At 46.6% G+C, this 14,482-nt stretch overlaps 1 protein-coding gene across 6 annotated transcripts in view; it reads right to left on the bottom strand.

The window, feature by feature from the left end:
- Positions 1 to 14,482, bottom strand: part of LOC141409492 (interleukin-3 receptor subunit alpha-like) — a 37,515-nt gene that overhangs the window by 6,778 nt on the left and 16,255 nt on the right. For 4 of the 6 annotated variants that reach the window (XM_074030382.1, XM_074030385.1, XM_074030381.1 and 1 more), the window contains exons 7-9: positions 13,984 to 14,099; positions 6,571 to 6,597; positions 392 to 506 (exon numbers count right to left, since the gene is read on the bottom strand). In XM_074030382.1, the coding sequence (XP_073886483.1) occupies positions 392 to 506; positions 6,571 to 6,597; positions 13,984 to 14,099 (258 nt within the window). Of the gene's footprint in view, positions 1 to 68; positions 507 to 6,570; positions 6,598 to 13,983; positions 14,100 to 14,482 lie in introns of those variants that run through there. The other 2 variants (XM_074030387.1, XM_074030386.1) reach the window with 2 other exon arrangements.

The raw sequence follows: 14,482 nt of genomic DNA, 5'->3' as shown, positions 1-14,482 counted from the left end.
TTTTTAGTAGAGACGGGGTTTCACCGTGTTGGCCTGGATGGTCTCGATCTCCTGACCTCGTGATCCGCCCGCCTCGGTGTTATTCCAAGGCCCAGGGGGTGTCTGTCAGTGGGATGACCTTGTTTCCCCTCCATGTCTCCTCTCGTGAATAAGATTAAGGTGTGAGGTCACCATCAGGTTCAGGCTCCTTTTGGAGGTCACAAACTGGGGGAGTGAATCTCCTCTCCTTTGCGGGCAGAACACCAAGAAACAATGAAGAACTGGTGACCCGTAGGCAGGCAGGCGGGGGGTGGCCTGTGTTTCCGTGACCCAGGATGGCACGCCTGGCTTCCACTCACCCGTGAGGGAGACAGGAGGGGCACGCCCCGCTCACCCCACTCTCCCCACTCACCGAAGCGCTGGGGGGTGCTCCAGGCACTCAAGAATTCATACACTGTTTCCCGGGCTCTTATTTGCACTGTGTACGTTCCAGGATTGGGTAGCTGGAAGGAGGTTGTGTCTCTGACCTGTGGTTTAAAAGAAAATAAAGAAGGAAAGAGGGGCCGGGTGTAGCGGCTCATGCCTCTCAGCACTTTGGGAGGCCGAGACAGGTGAATCACCTGAGGTCAGGAGTTCAAGACCAGCCTGGCCAACGTGGTGAAACCTTGTCTCTACTAAAAATACAAAAATTAGGGTGTGGTGGCAGGTGCCTGTAGGCCCAGCTACTCTGGAGGCTGAGGCAGGAGAATCACTTGAACCTGGGAGGTGGAGGTTCCAGTGAGGTGAGATCATGCCACTGCACTCCAGCCTGGGTAACAGAGACTGTGTATCAAAATAAGAAAAGAAAGAAAGAAAGAGAGAAAGGAGAGAAGAAAGAGAAAAGAAAGAGGAAGAAAGGAGGGAGGGAGGGAAGGAGAAAAAAGGAAAGGGAGGGAGGCAGGGAAAGAGAAAAGAAAAAAAAGGAAAAGAAAGAAGAAAAGAGGGGCTGGGCGCTATGGTTCATGCCTCTCACCACAGCACTTTTGGAGGCTGAGGTGGGAGAATTGTTTAAGCCCAGGAATTTGACACCAGCCTGGGCAACATAGCAAGACCCTATCTTTACTGAGAAAAAAAAAATGTAAAAATTACCAGACATGGTGACACACGCCTTTGGTCTCAGCTACTGGGGAGGCTGAGGTGGGAGGATACTGTGAGCCTAGGAGTTTGAGACCAGCCTGGACAACAAAACCCATCTCTACAAAAAAATTTTTTTGTTTTGTTTTGAGACGGAGTTTCGCTTTTGTTGCCCAGGTTCAAGTGATTCTTCAGCCTCAACCTCCCGAGTAGCTGGAATCACAGGCGTGCACCACCACGACCGGCTAATTTTGTATTTTTAGTAGAGACGGTGTTTCTCCATGTTGATCAGGCTGGTCTGGAACTCCCGACCTCAGGTGATCCGCCCCCTGCCTCAGCCTCCCAAAGTGCTGGGATTACCGGCATGAACCACCACGCCCAGCCAAAAATATTCTATGCTATGCTATGCTATGCTATGCTATGCTGTTCTATGCTATGCTATTCTATGCTATTCTATTCTATGCTATTCTATGCTATGCTATTCTATTCTATGCTGTGCTATTCTATTCTATGTTATTCTATTCTATGCTGTTCTATGCTATGCTATTCTATGCTGTTCTATGCTATGCTATTCTATTCTATGCTATTTTATGCTATGCTATTCTAGTCTATGCTGTTCTAGTCTATGCTATTCTATGCTATGCTATTCTATTCTATGCTATGCTATTCTATTCTATGCTGTTCTATGCTATTCTATGCTATGCTATTCTATTCTATGCTATGCTATTCTATGCTATGCTATTCTAGTCTATGCTGTTCTATGCTATGCTATTCTAGTCTATGCTATTCTATGCTATGCTATTCTATGCTATTCTATTCTATTCTATTCTATGCTGTTCTATGCTATGCTTTTCTATTCTATGCTATTCTATTCTATGCTATGCTATGCTATTCCATTCTGTGCTATTCTATGCTATTCTATTCTATGCTATTCTATTCTATGCTGTGCTATGCTGTGCTATGCTATGCTATGCTATGCTATGCTATGCTATGCTATGACAGAGCCTTGCTCTGTCGCCCAGGCTGGAGTGCAGTGGCGTGATCTCAGCTCACTGCAAGCTCTGCCTCCTGGGTTCACGCCATTCTCCTGCCTCAGTCTCCCAAGTACCTGGGACGACAGGCGCCCGCCACCTCGCCCGGCTAGTTTTTTGTATTTTTTAGTAGAGACAGGGTTTCACTGTATTAGCCAGGATGGTCTCGATCTGACCTCGTGATCCACCCGCCTTGGCCTCCCAAAGTGCTGGGATTACCGGCGTGTGCCACCGCGCCCAGCCCCAAAGTTTTTTTAAATGAACTGACATGGTGGCAAACACCTGTAATTTCAGGTACTCAGGAGGCTGAGGCAGGAGGATCCCTCGAGCTCAGGAGGCAGAGGTTGCAGTGAGCCGTGATTGTGCCACTGACCTCCAGCCTGGGTGACACAGTGAGAGCCTGTCTCAAATTAAAAACCAAAAAAAAAAAAATAGAAGAAAAAACCATTCATATTTACAGCCTCAGCCCCCAGCACCTTTCAGTGGGGCCTTATGATGAAATAGCTGTTCATGGCAGATGTCATGAAGATGCAAATTGAGATGATGTCATTTTGGATTAGGGTGGGCCATAAATTCTATGACCGATGCCCTTATAAGAAGAGGAGACACGGCCAGGCGCAGTGGCTCACGCCCGTCATCCCAGCGCTTTAGGAGGCTGAGGTGGGCGGATCACTTCAGGTCAGGAGTTCGAGGTCAGCCTGAGCAACAAGGTGAAACCCTGTCTTTACTAAAAATACAAAAAATTAGCTGGGCGTGGTGGTGGGCACCTGTAGTTCCAGCTACTCGGGAGGCTGAGGCAGGAGAATGGCGGGAACCCGGGAGGCGGAGCTTGCAGTGAGCCGAGATCGCGCCACTGCACTCCAGCCTGGGTGACAGAGCGAGACTCCGTCTCAAACAAAACAAAACAAAAAAGAGACACAGATGCAGAGAAAAAGGCCATGTGGAGACGGAGGCAGAGAGTGGAGTGATGTGGCCACAAGCCCAGGGACCCCTGGAGTCCCCAGGAGCTGGGAGAGGCAGGAAGGATCCCCATTCGTCCGTTAAAATGGACTAATACAGGGGGACAGACAGAGACAGATAGAGAAACAGACAGAGAGATGGAGGCAGAGAGAGGGAGAGAGAAAAACAGAGACAGAGAGAAGCGGAAACAGAGGGACAGAGACAGAGAGAGTGGGTGATGGAGTCTGGCTGTGTCCCCACCCAAATCTCATCTTAAATTCGAGCTCCCATAATTCTGACGTGTTGTGAGAGGGACTGGGTGGGAGATAATTGAATCATGGGGGCAGTCTCCCCCATACTGTTCTCAGGGTAGTGAATACGTCTCACGAGATCTGATGGTTTAATAAAAGAAACCCTTTCTCTTGCCTCTCTTTTTTTTTTTTTTTTCTCCAGACATAGTTTTGCTGTCACCCAGGCTGGAGGGCAGTGGCGCGATCTCAGCTCACTGCAACCTCCGCCTCCCGGGTTCACGCCCTTCTCCTGCCTCAGCCTCCCGAGTAGCTGTGACTACAGGCACCCGCCACCACGCCCGGCTCACTTTTTGTATTTTTCGTAGAGACGGGGTTTCACCATGTTGACCAGGCTGGTCTCGAACTCCTGACCTCGTGATCGGCCCACCTCGGCCTCCCAAGGTGCTGGGATGACAGGCGTGAGCCACCACGCTTGGCCCTGGAGGCCATTATTCTAAGTGAAGTAACTCAGGAATGGAAAAGCAAATATCGTATGTTCTCATCTGTAAGTAGGAGCTAAGCTATGAGAATGCAAATGCACAAGAATATTATGGAACTTGGGGACTCGGGGGTGAGGATGGAAAGGAGGTGAAAATAAAAGACTACATATTCAGGCCAAGCATGGTGGCTCACGCCTGTTATCCCAGCATTTTGGGAGGCCAAGGCGGGTGGATCGCCTTAGGTCAGGAGTTCGAGACCAGCCTGGCCAACATAGTGAAACCCTATCTGTATTAAAAATGCAAAAAAAAAACTTAGCTGGGCATGGTGGCGAGTGCCTGTAATCCCAGCTACTTGGGAGACTGAGGGAGTAGATCTGCTTCAACCCGGGAGGCAGAGGTTGCAGCGAGCCGAGATCGTGCCACCGCACTCCAGCCGAGGCAACAAGAGCAAAACTCCGTTTCGAAAAGAAAGATGAAGAGAGGGAGGGAGAAAGGGAGAGAGATACAGAGACACAGACAGAGAGACTGGGAGTGGGGAGATACAGACAAGGAGAGAGAGAGAGAAAGAGAGGGAGGGAGAATGAAAGAGGGAGAGACGGGGACAGTGGGAGACAGAGAAAGAGGGAGGGAGAAAGGGAGAGAGATACAGACACACAGACTGGGAGGGGGGAGATACAGACAAGGAGAGAGAGAGATAAAGAGAGCGAGGGAGAATGAAGGAGAGAGAGACACAGATGGGGACAGTGGGAAATGGCGACAGTAGGAGATAGAGACGGAGACAGAGAGAAAGATAGAGGGAGAAAGGGAGATCGAGATGGAGAGAGAGAAAGAGGGAGGGAGAAAGGGAGAGAGATATAGAGGCAGAGACACAGAGAAAGAGACAGAGATAGAGACAGAGAAAGAGGGAAGGAGAATGGGAGAGGGAGAGACAGAGACACAGAGAGAGAGATGGGGAGAGGGGAGATAGAGACGGGGAGAGAGCCAGATATAAAGAGAGGGAGGGAGAAAGGGAGAGAGATACAGAGAGGGGGAGGGAGATAGAGACGAGAGAAAGGGAGGGAGGGAGAAAGGGAGAGAGATACAGAGACAGAGAGAGACTGGGGGGGGGAGATACAGACAAGGAGAGAGAGAGACGGAGGGAGGGAGAATGAGGGAGAAACAGAGACACAGATGGGGACAGTGGGAGATAGAGACGGAGAGAGAGAGATGGAGGGAGAAAGGGAGATACAGAGACAGACAGAGAGGGGGAGATAGAGAGAAGGAGGGAGAAAGGGAAAGAGATCCAGAGACACGGAGACAGATACAGGGAAACAGACGGACAGAGAGAGAGGGACATGACAATGCCGTGTCCGGCTGTTTGTTCCTCCGGATCCCAGGCAGGGGCTGGTGGAGGGTCCTCTGTGTGACCTGCTCGTCTGAGGCCTGGGCCACCTGTCTGTCAATGCTTGTCTCTGCTGTGGGTAGAACTATGGTTTGGTAGCGCGTTCCTGCTGGACTGGGGCTGCCTGGCCCGGGGTAAGGCATGTGGGGCAAATGGGGGGACCTCGTTTGGACGGCGCCTGGCCAGCCACAGCGTCTGGCTCTCACACCTCGGGAGGGGTCATCCCTGACTCTGCCCTTTCCCATCCCTCAATTTGGGGATGGGCTATATCCCAATTTTGCAAGATTGCAGTAAGGGTGACACCCAGAGCCTGTCAAATGAAAGCCACTGAACCGTGACTAATAATATTATAATAATATTATTATATAATTATATATTATTATATATTATACATTTGCATATATACAATTTATATAGATGTATATTATAATTATGTATAATATATTAAACGATTATATATTATAAAATATATTTATTATATATTATAAAAATATATAATATATAAATTATAGAATATATATAATTATAATGACAATATATAACCTTATATAATTGTATCTATAATTATATATAACATATATAACTATATATAATATACAACAAATATATAAAATATAAATTACATATAATATAAATATATAATATATAAATGTTGTATATTATATACGGTGACAGCAAGACTGCATCTCAAAAATAAATATATGATATATAATATATAATTATATATATTATATGTAATTACATACATATGATTATATATCATAATATATATGTCACATTATATATAATATAAATAACATGATTATATATATCACATATAATATATAACAATATGTATTACAACATATACAGCATATCACATATATAACATGTAATATATAGCATATATTGTTATATATTATATGTTGTGTGTTATCTAATACATCATATGTAATATATAATTATATATTGTAGCCGGGCGCGGTGGCTCAAGCCTGTAATCCCAGCACTTTGGGAGGCCGAGACGGGCGGATCACGAGGTCAGGAGATCAAGACCATCCTGGCTAACACGGTGAAACCCCGTCTCTACTAAAAATACAAAAAAGAAATTAGCCGGGCGAGGTGGCGGGCGCCTGTAGTCCCAGCTACACGGGAGGCTGAGGCAGGAGAATGGCGTAAACCCAGGAGGCGGAGCTTGCAGTGAGCTGAGATCCGGCCACTGCACTCCAGCCCGGGCGACAGAGCGAGACTCCGTCTCAACAACAACAACAACAACAAAAAAAAAAACATAATTATATATTGTAATGGTATATTATAATAAAAATATTAATACAATAATTAATAGTATTAATAATAATAATAATAAAACTCACCCTTTGCAATGTCAAGTACAGCGTCTGGGGCTACGCAACACTCACCTGTTCTGTCCTTACAGGCTGCATTCTCTGCAAGACAAAAGCAAACAAACTTTTGAGTGTCTGGAGGCTTACCTGACAGCCTCCTCCTTCCAAACTCAAATTTCTTTCTCCAGGAAAACCAGCAAAACAGTGGGGGCTCTGGGAAGGCCTTGGGGCAGCAGTGGGGGCAAAAGCAGTAGGGGTACATAGCACCTGACCAAAAGGTTGGTTGGTTGATTTATTTATTTATGAGATGGAGTCTTGCTCTGTTACCCAGGCTGGAGTGCTGTGGCGTGATTTTGGCTTACTGCAAGCTCTGCCTCCCGGGTTCACGCCATTCTCTTGCCTCAGCCTCCCGAGTAGCTGGGACTACAGGCGCCCACCACCACACCCGGCTAATTTTTTGTAGTTTTAGTGGAAAGTTGGCCAGGATGGTCTTGATCTCTTGACCTCATGATCTGCCTGCCTCGGCCTCCCAAAGTGCTGGGATTACAGGCGTGAGCCACCACGCCCGGCCCAAAAGGTTTCTTACGGTGTACAAGCCCTTGTGGCAAGACCTTGGTGGGAGGGGGCTTCGTGAGGCCTGTGGACAAACAAGACCCACTGTCCTCTCAGACTGCCTCCGGATGCACCCAGGGGTAGCCACAGACAGCCTATGCCAGGCCAACGAACTGGGGGGGGTGCAGCACCAGACTAGCTAGGACTCCGCCTCTGGTTGCAGCTACGCCTGCTCCTTCATCAGTGAAAGAAAGAAAGAAGTCTGTGCTGTATTTATTTTCTTTAAAAAAAAAAAAAACATGGGCTCAAAACTACTAGGTAATATAAAAGAAATTCATAGACCTAATGTTTTTGAGCAGATATAGACTTACAGAAAAACTGCATATGAAATAATCAGTATTTGAGCATAAATAATAAATATATGGCCAGGCACGGTGCCTCGCACCTGTAATCCCAGGCCTTTGGGAGGCTGAGGCGGGTAGATCACAAGGTTAGGAGTTCGAGGCCAGCCGGGCCAAGATGGTGAAACCCCGTCTCTACTAAAAAATACAAAAAAAATTAGCCAGGCGCGGTGGGAGGCACCTGTAATCCCAGCTACTCAGGAGACTGAAGCCGAGAATCGCTTGAACCTGGGAGGCGGAGGTTACAGTGAGCTGAGATCGTGCCACTGCACCCCAGCCTGGGTGACAAGAGTAAGACTCTATCTCAAAAATAAATAAATAAATAAATAAATAAAAATAAAAAACTAAATATAGTACATAGGCTGGGCCCGGAGACTCACACCTGTAATCCCAGCACTTTGGGCGACAGAGCGAGACTCTGGCAATGCAATGCAATGCACTACACTACACTACACTACACTACGATACAACACAATACAATACAATACAATACATTAAAAAAATTTAAAAATTAAAAAATTTTTTTTTTTTTTTTTTTTTTTTGAGACGGAGTCTGGCTCTGTCGCCCAGGCTGGAGTGCAGTGGCCCGATCTCAGCTCACTGCAAGCTCCACCTCCTGGGTTCAGGCCATTCTCCTGCCTCAGCCTCCCAAGTAGCTGGGACTACAGGCGCCCACCACCTCGCCCGGCTAATTTTTTGTATTTTTTAGTAGAGATGGGGTTTCACCATGTTAGCCAGGATGGTCTCGATCTCCAGACCTCGTGATCCACCTGTCTTGGCCTCCCAAAGTGCTGGGATTACAGGATTGAGCCACCTCGCCTGGCCAAAAATTAAAAAACATAAAAAAAATAAATGAAATGAAATAATAAAATAAAATACCAAATATAACACATAGGCTGGGCCCGGAGGCTCACACCTGTAATCCCAGCACTTTGGGCGACAGAGCAAGACTCTGTCAATGGAATGGAATGGAATGGAGAATGGAATGGAATGGAGAACGGAATGGAATGGAGAATGGAATGGAATGGAGAATGAAATGGAATGGAGAACGGAATGGAATGGAGAATGGAATGGAGAACGGAATGGAATGGAGAATGGAAGAGAGAATGGAATGGAGAATGGAATGGAGAATGGAGAACGGAATGGAATGGAACGGAGAATGGAATGGAACGGAATGGAATGGAGTGGAGAACGGAATGGAATGGAGAACGGAATGGAGAATGGAATGGAATGGAGAATGGAATGGAATGGAGTGGAGAACGGAATGGAATGGAGAATGGAATGGAGAACGGAATGGAGAACGGAATGGAATGGAATGGAGAACGGAATGGAATGGAGAACGGAATGGAATGGAGAATGGAATGGAATGGAATGGAGAACGGAATGGAATGGGGAATGGAATGGAATGGAGAATGGAATGGAATGGAGAATGGAATGGAGAACGGAATGGAATGGAACGGAGAATGGAATGGAACGGAATGGAATGGAGAACGGAATGGAATGGAGAACGGAATAGAATGGAGAACGAATGGAGAATGGAATGGAATGGAAGAATGCAATGGAGAATGGAAGAGAGAATGGAATGGAATGGAGAACGGAATGGAATGGGGAATGGAATGGAGAACGGAATGGAGAATGGAATGGAATGGAGAACGGAATGGAGAATGGAATGGAATGGAGAATGGAATGGAGAACGGAATGGAATGGGGAATGGAATGGAGAATGGAGAACGGAATGGAATGAAGAACGGAATGGAATGGAGAACGGAATGGAATGGAGAACGGAATGGAGAATGGAATGGAATGGAGAACGGAATGGAATGGAGAATGGAATGGAATGGAGAACGGAATGGAATGGAGAACGGAATGGAATGGAGAACGGAATGGAATGGAACGGAGAATGGAATGGAACGGAATGGAATGGAGAACGGAATGGAATGGAGAATGGAATGGAGAACGGAATGGTGAACGGAATGAAATGGAGAACGGAATGGAATGGAGAACGGAATGGAGAATGAAATGGAATGGAGAAGGGAATGGAATGGAGAACGGAATGGAATGGAGAACGGAATGGTGAACGGAATGAAATGGAGAACGGAATGGAATGGAGAACGGAATGGAGAATGGAATGGAGAACGGAATGGAATGGAGAAGGGAATGGAATGGAGAATGGAATGGAGAACGGAATGGAATGGAGAATGGAACGGAATGGAGAACGGAATGGAATGGAGAACGGAATGGAGAATGGAATGGAATGGAGAATGGAATGGAGAATGGAATGGAGAACGGAATGGAATGGGGAATGGAATGGAGAATGGAGAACGGAATGGAATGAAGAACGGAATGGAATGGAGAACGGAATGGAATGGAGAACGGAATGGAGAATGGAATGGAATGGAGAACGGAATGGAATGGAGAATGGAATGGAATGGAGAAGGAAATGGAATGGAGAACGGAATGGAATGGAGAACGGAATGGAATGGAACGGAGAATGGAATGGAACGGAATGGAATGGAGAATGGAATGGAGAACGGAATGGTGAACGGAATGAAATGGAGAACGGAATGGAATGGAGAACGGAATGGAGAATGAAATGGAATGGAGAAGGGAATGGAATGGAGAACGGAATGGAATGGAGAATGGAATGGAGAACGGAATGGTGAACGGAATGAAATGGAGAACGGAATGGAATGGAGAACGGAATGGAGAATGGAATGGAGAACGGAATGGAATGGAGAAGGGAATGGAATGGAGAATGGAATGGAGAACGGAATGGAATGGAGAATGGAATGGAGAACGGAATGGAATGGCGAACGGAATGGAGAATGGAATGGAATGGAGAACGGAATGGAATGGAGAACGGAGTGGAATGGAGAACGGAATGAAATGGAGAAGGGAATGTAATGGAGAATGGAATGGAGAATGGAATAGAGAATGGAATGGAATGGAGAACGGAATGGAATGGAGAACGGAATGGAATGGAATGGAATGGAGAACGGAATGGAATGCAATGGAGAATGGAATGAAATGGAGAACGGAATGGAATGGAGAATGGAATGGAATGGAATGGAGAATGGAATAGAGAATGGAATGGAATGGAGAACGGAATGGAATGGAGAACGGAATGGAATGGAGAACGGAATGGAATGAAATGGAGAACGGAATGGAATGGAGAACGGAATGGAATGGAGAATGGAATGGAATGGAATAGAGAATGGAATGGAATGGAGAACGGAATGGAATGGAATGGAGAACGGAATGGAATGGAATGGAATGGACAACGGAATGGAATGCAATGGAGAATGGAATGCAATGGAGAATGGAATGGAATGGAGAACGGAATGGAATTGAGAACGAAACGGAATGGAGAACGGAACGGAATGGAGAACGGAATGGGGAACGGAATGGAATGGAGAACGGAATGGAATGGAGAATGGAATGGAATGGAGAACGGAATGGAATGGAGAATGGAAGAGAGAACGGAATGGAATGGAGAATGGAAGAGAGAACGGAATGGAATGGAGAACGGAATGGAATGGAATGGAACGGAGAATGGAATGGAGAACGGAATGGAATGGAATGGAACGGAATGGAATGGAGAACGGAATGGAATGGAGAATGGAATGGAATGGAGAACGGAATGGAATGGAGAACGGAATGGAATGGAATGGAACGGAGAATGGAATGGAACGGAATGGAATGGAGTGGAGAACGGAATGGAATGGAGAATGGAATGGAATGGAGAATGGAATGGAGAACGGAATGGAATGGAGAATGGAATGGAGAACGGAATGGAATGGAGAACGGAATGGAATGGAGAACGGAATGGAATGGAGAATGGAATGAATGGAGAACGGAATGGAGAATGGAATGGAATGGAGAACGGAATGGAATGGAGAACGGAATGGAATGGAGAACGGAATGGAATGGAATGGAGAACGGAATGGAATGGAGAATGGAATGGAATGGAGAATGGAATGGAATGGAATGGAGAATGGAATGGAATGGAGACCGAAATGGAATGGAGAACGAAATGGAATGGAGAACGGAATGGAATGGAGAACGGAATGGAGAATGGAATGGAGAATGGAATGGAATGGAAGAATGCAATGGAGAATGGAAGAGAGAATGGAATGGAATGGAGAACGGAATGGAATGGGGAATGGAATGGAGAATGGAGAACGGAATGGAATGGAGAACGGAATGGAGAATGGAATGGAATGGAGAACGGAATGGAATGGAGAATGGAATGGAATGGAGAACGAAATGGAATGGAGAATGGAATGAAATGGAGAACGGAATGGAATGGAATGGAATGGAGAGTGGAAGAGAGAATGGAATGGAATGGAGAACGGAATGGAATGGAATGGGGAATGGAATGGAGAATGGAGAACGGAATGGAGAATGCAATGGAATGGAGAACGGAATGGAATGGAACGGAGAATGGAATGGAATGGAGAATGGAATGGAATGGAGAATGGAATGGAATGGAGAACGGAATGGAATGGAGAACGGAACGGAATGGAGAACGGAACGGAATGGAGAATGGAATGGAGAACGGAATGGAATGGGGAACGTAATGGAGAATGGAATGGAATGGAGAACGTAATGGAATGGGGAATGGAATGGAATGGAGAACGGAATGGAATGGAGAATGGAATGGAATGGAGAATGGAATGGAATGGAGAATGGAATGGAATGGAGAATGGAATGGAGAATGGAATGGAATGGAGAACGGAATGGAATGGAGAACGGAATGGGGAACGGAATGGAATGGAGAATGGAATGGAATGGAGAATGGAATGGAATGGAGAACGGAATGGAATGGAGAATGGAATGGAATGGAGAATGGAATGGAGAATGGAATGGAATGGAGAACGGAATGGAATGGAGAACGGAATGGGGAACGGAATGGAATGGAGAATGGAATGGAATGGAGAATGGAACGGAATGGAGAACGGAACAGAATGGAGAACGGAACGGAATGGAGAACGGAACGGAATGGGGAACAGAATGGAATGGAGAACGGAATGGAATGGAGAACGGAATGGAGAATGGAATGGAATGGAGAATGGAATGGAGAACGGATAGAATGGAGAATGGAATGGAATGGAAGAATGCAATGGAGAATGGAAGAGAGAATGGAATGGAATGGAGAACGGAATGGAATGGAGAATGGAATGGAATGGACAATGGAATGGAGAACGGAATGGAATGGATAACGGAATGGAATGGAGAACGGAATGGAATGGAGAACGGAATGGAATGGAGAACGGAATGGAATGGAGAACGGAATGGAATGGAGAACGGAATGGAATGGAGAATGGAATGGAGAACGGAATGGAGAACGGAACGGAATGGAGAACTGAATGGAATGGAGAACGGAACGGAATGGAGAACGGAATGGAGAACGGAACGGAATGGAATGGAGAACGGAACGGAATGGATAACGGAATGGAATGGAGAATGGAATGGAATGGAGAACGGAATGGAATGGAGAATGGAATGGAATGGAGAACGGAATGGAATGGAGAACGGAATGGAATGGAGAACGGAATGGAATGGAGAACGGAACGGAATGGATAACGGAACGGAATGGAGAACTGAATGGAATGGAGAACGGAACGGAATGGAGAACGGAATGGAGAACGGAACGGAATGGAATGGAGAACGGAACGGAATGGAATGGAGAACGGAATGGAATGGGGAACGGAATGGAGAATGGAATGGAATGGAGAACGTAATGGAATGGGGAATGGAATGGAATGGAGAATGGAATGGAGAACGGAATGGAATGGGGAACAGAATGGAGAATGGAATGGAATGGAGAACGGAATGGAATGGAGAACGGAATGGAATGTCTCAATAAATGAATAAATAAATAAATATTTATGTTCCACTGGGCCCCTGTATCCACAAGCGTTACACGTGCGATCCAACGACCCGTGGATCAAAAATATTTGAGTAACTTGCATTGAATTTGTAGATCACTAAAAAAGAAAACAAAGTTCAAGAAAAAAATTAAAATAACCACACAACAATCAAAATAATAGAAATAAAACACAATAGACTGCATAAGGTCTAAAATTTTTGTTCTTTTTTTTTTTGAGACGGAGTCTCACACTGTCGCCCAGGCTGCAGTGCAGTGGCACGATCTCGGCTCACTGCAACCTCCGCCTCCCAGATTTACGCCATTCTCCTGCCTCAGCCTCCCGAGTAGCTGGGACTACAGGTGCCCGCCACCTCGCCCGGCTAGTTTTTGTATTTTTAGTAGAGACGGGGTTTCAGCATGTTGGTCAGGCTGGTCTCGAACTCCTGACCTTGTGATCCGCCCACTTTGGCCTCCCAAAGTCCTGGGATGACAGGTGCGAGCCACCGCGCCCGGCCTTTTTTCTTTTTCTTTTTTTTTAACGATCCCTGCGTTCTGTGGCGTTATCAGAGATTTTTTTGCCCGTCCCAAGGCCCCAGAGTGCAACTTCCCAAAAATCAGGGATGTCCAGGGCGGGGGTGGTGGGGGGAACGGGTGAACGGTTTACCTTTTGGATCCGAAGCTCATAGCGGAATTTGCGATTGAAATGACTTTTCATTTTCCAGTGCATGAAGGAATGTGTCTCATTACACTCTCCAGTCATGTTGGGTGGAGTTAATCTCTCTAACAATGAGAAAAGCACTTTTAGCAGTAAAAATCAATTCTTTTTTTTTTTCTAGAGATACTTCACACAGGACTGAGCCGTGCTGGGGGCGCTGGGGGAAGTGACCCTCCTTAGGATTTGCATCCTGGGAACCCCACTGTCCTGGGAGCAGCCTTGAGAACCACCCTTTTGGTCACTTCAGTACCAGCTTTTCTGAGGATTGGCAGGTGCACATCTTTGTCCCTGCCCCCTCCATCTCTGGGCTCAGCCCCGCTGGGCAGCCTGACCCACTCCCCACCCCTGCCCAGCGCCAACCCCCACTCCCCATGCCCCCTCTGCCCGCCTACAGCCCACTGCAGCCTTGAGGGCCCTCTCCGCAGCATTCAGGATGGGCCCTCCAGAG

Source organism: Macaca fascicularis, chromosome Y (assembly GCF_037993035.2).
Source record: "Macaca fascicularis isolate 582-1 chromosome Y, T2T-MFA8v1.1".
Lineage (NCBI taxonomy): Eukaryota > Metazoa > Chordata > Mammalia > Primates > Cercopithecidae > Macaca > Macaca fascicularis.
Note: the sequence above shows the minus strand (reverse complement) of the source record. Positions and strands in the feature narration are given on the sequence as shown.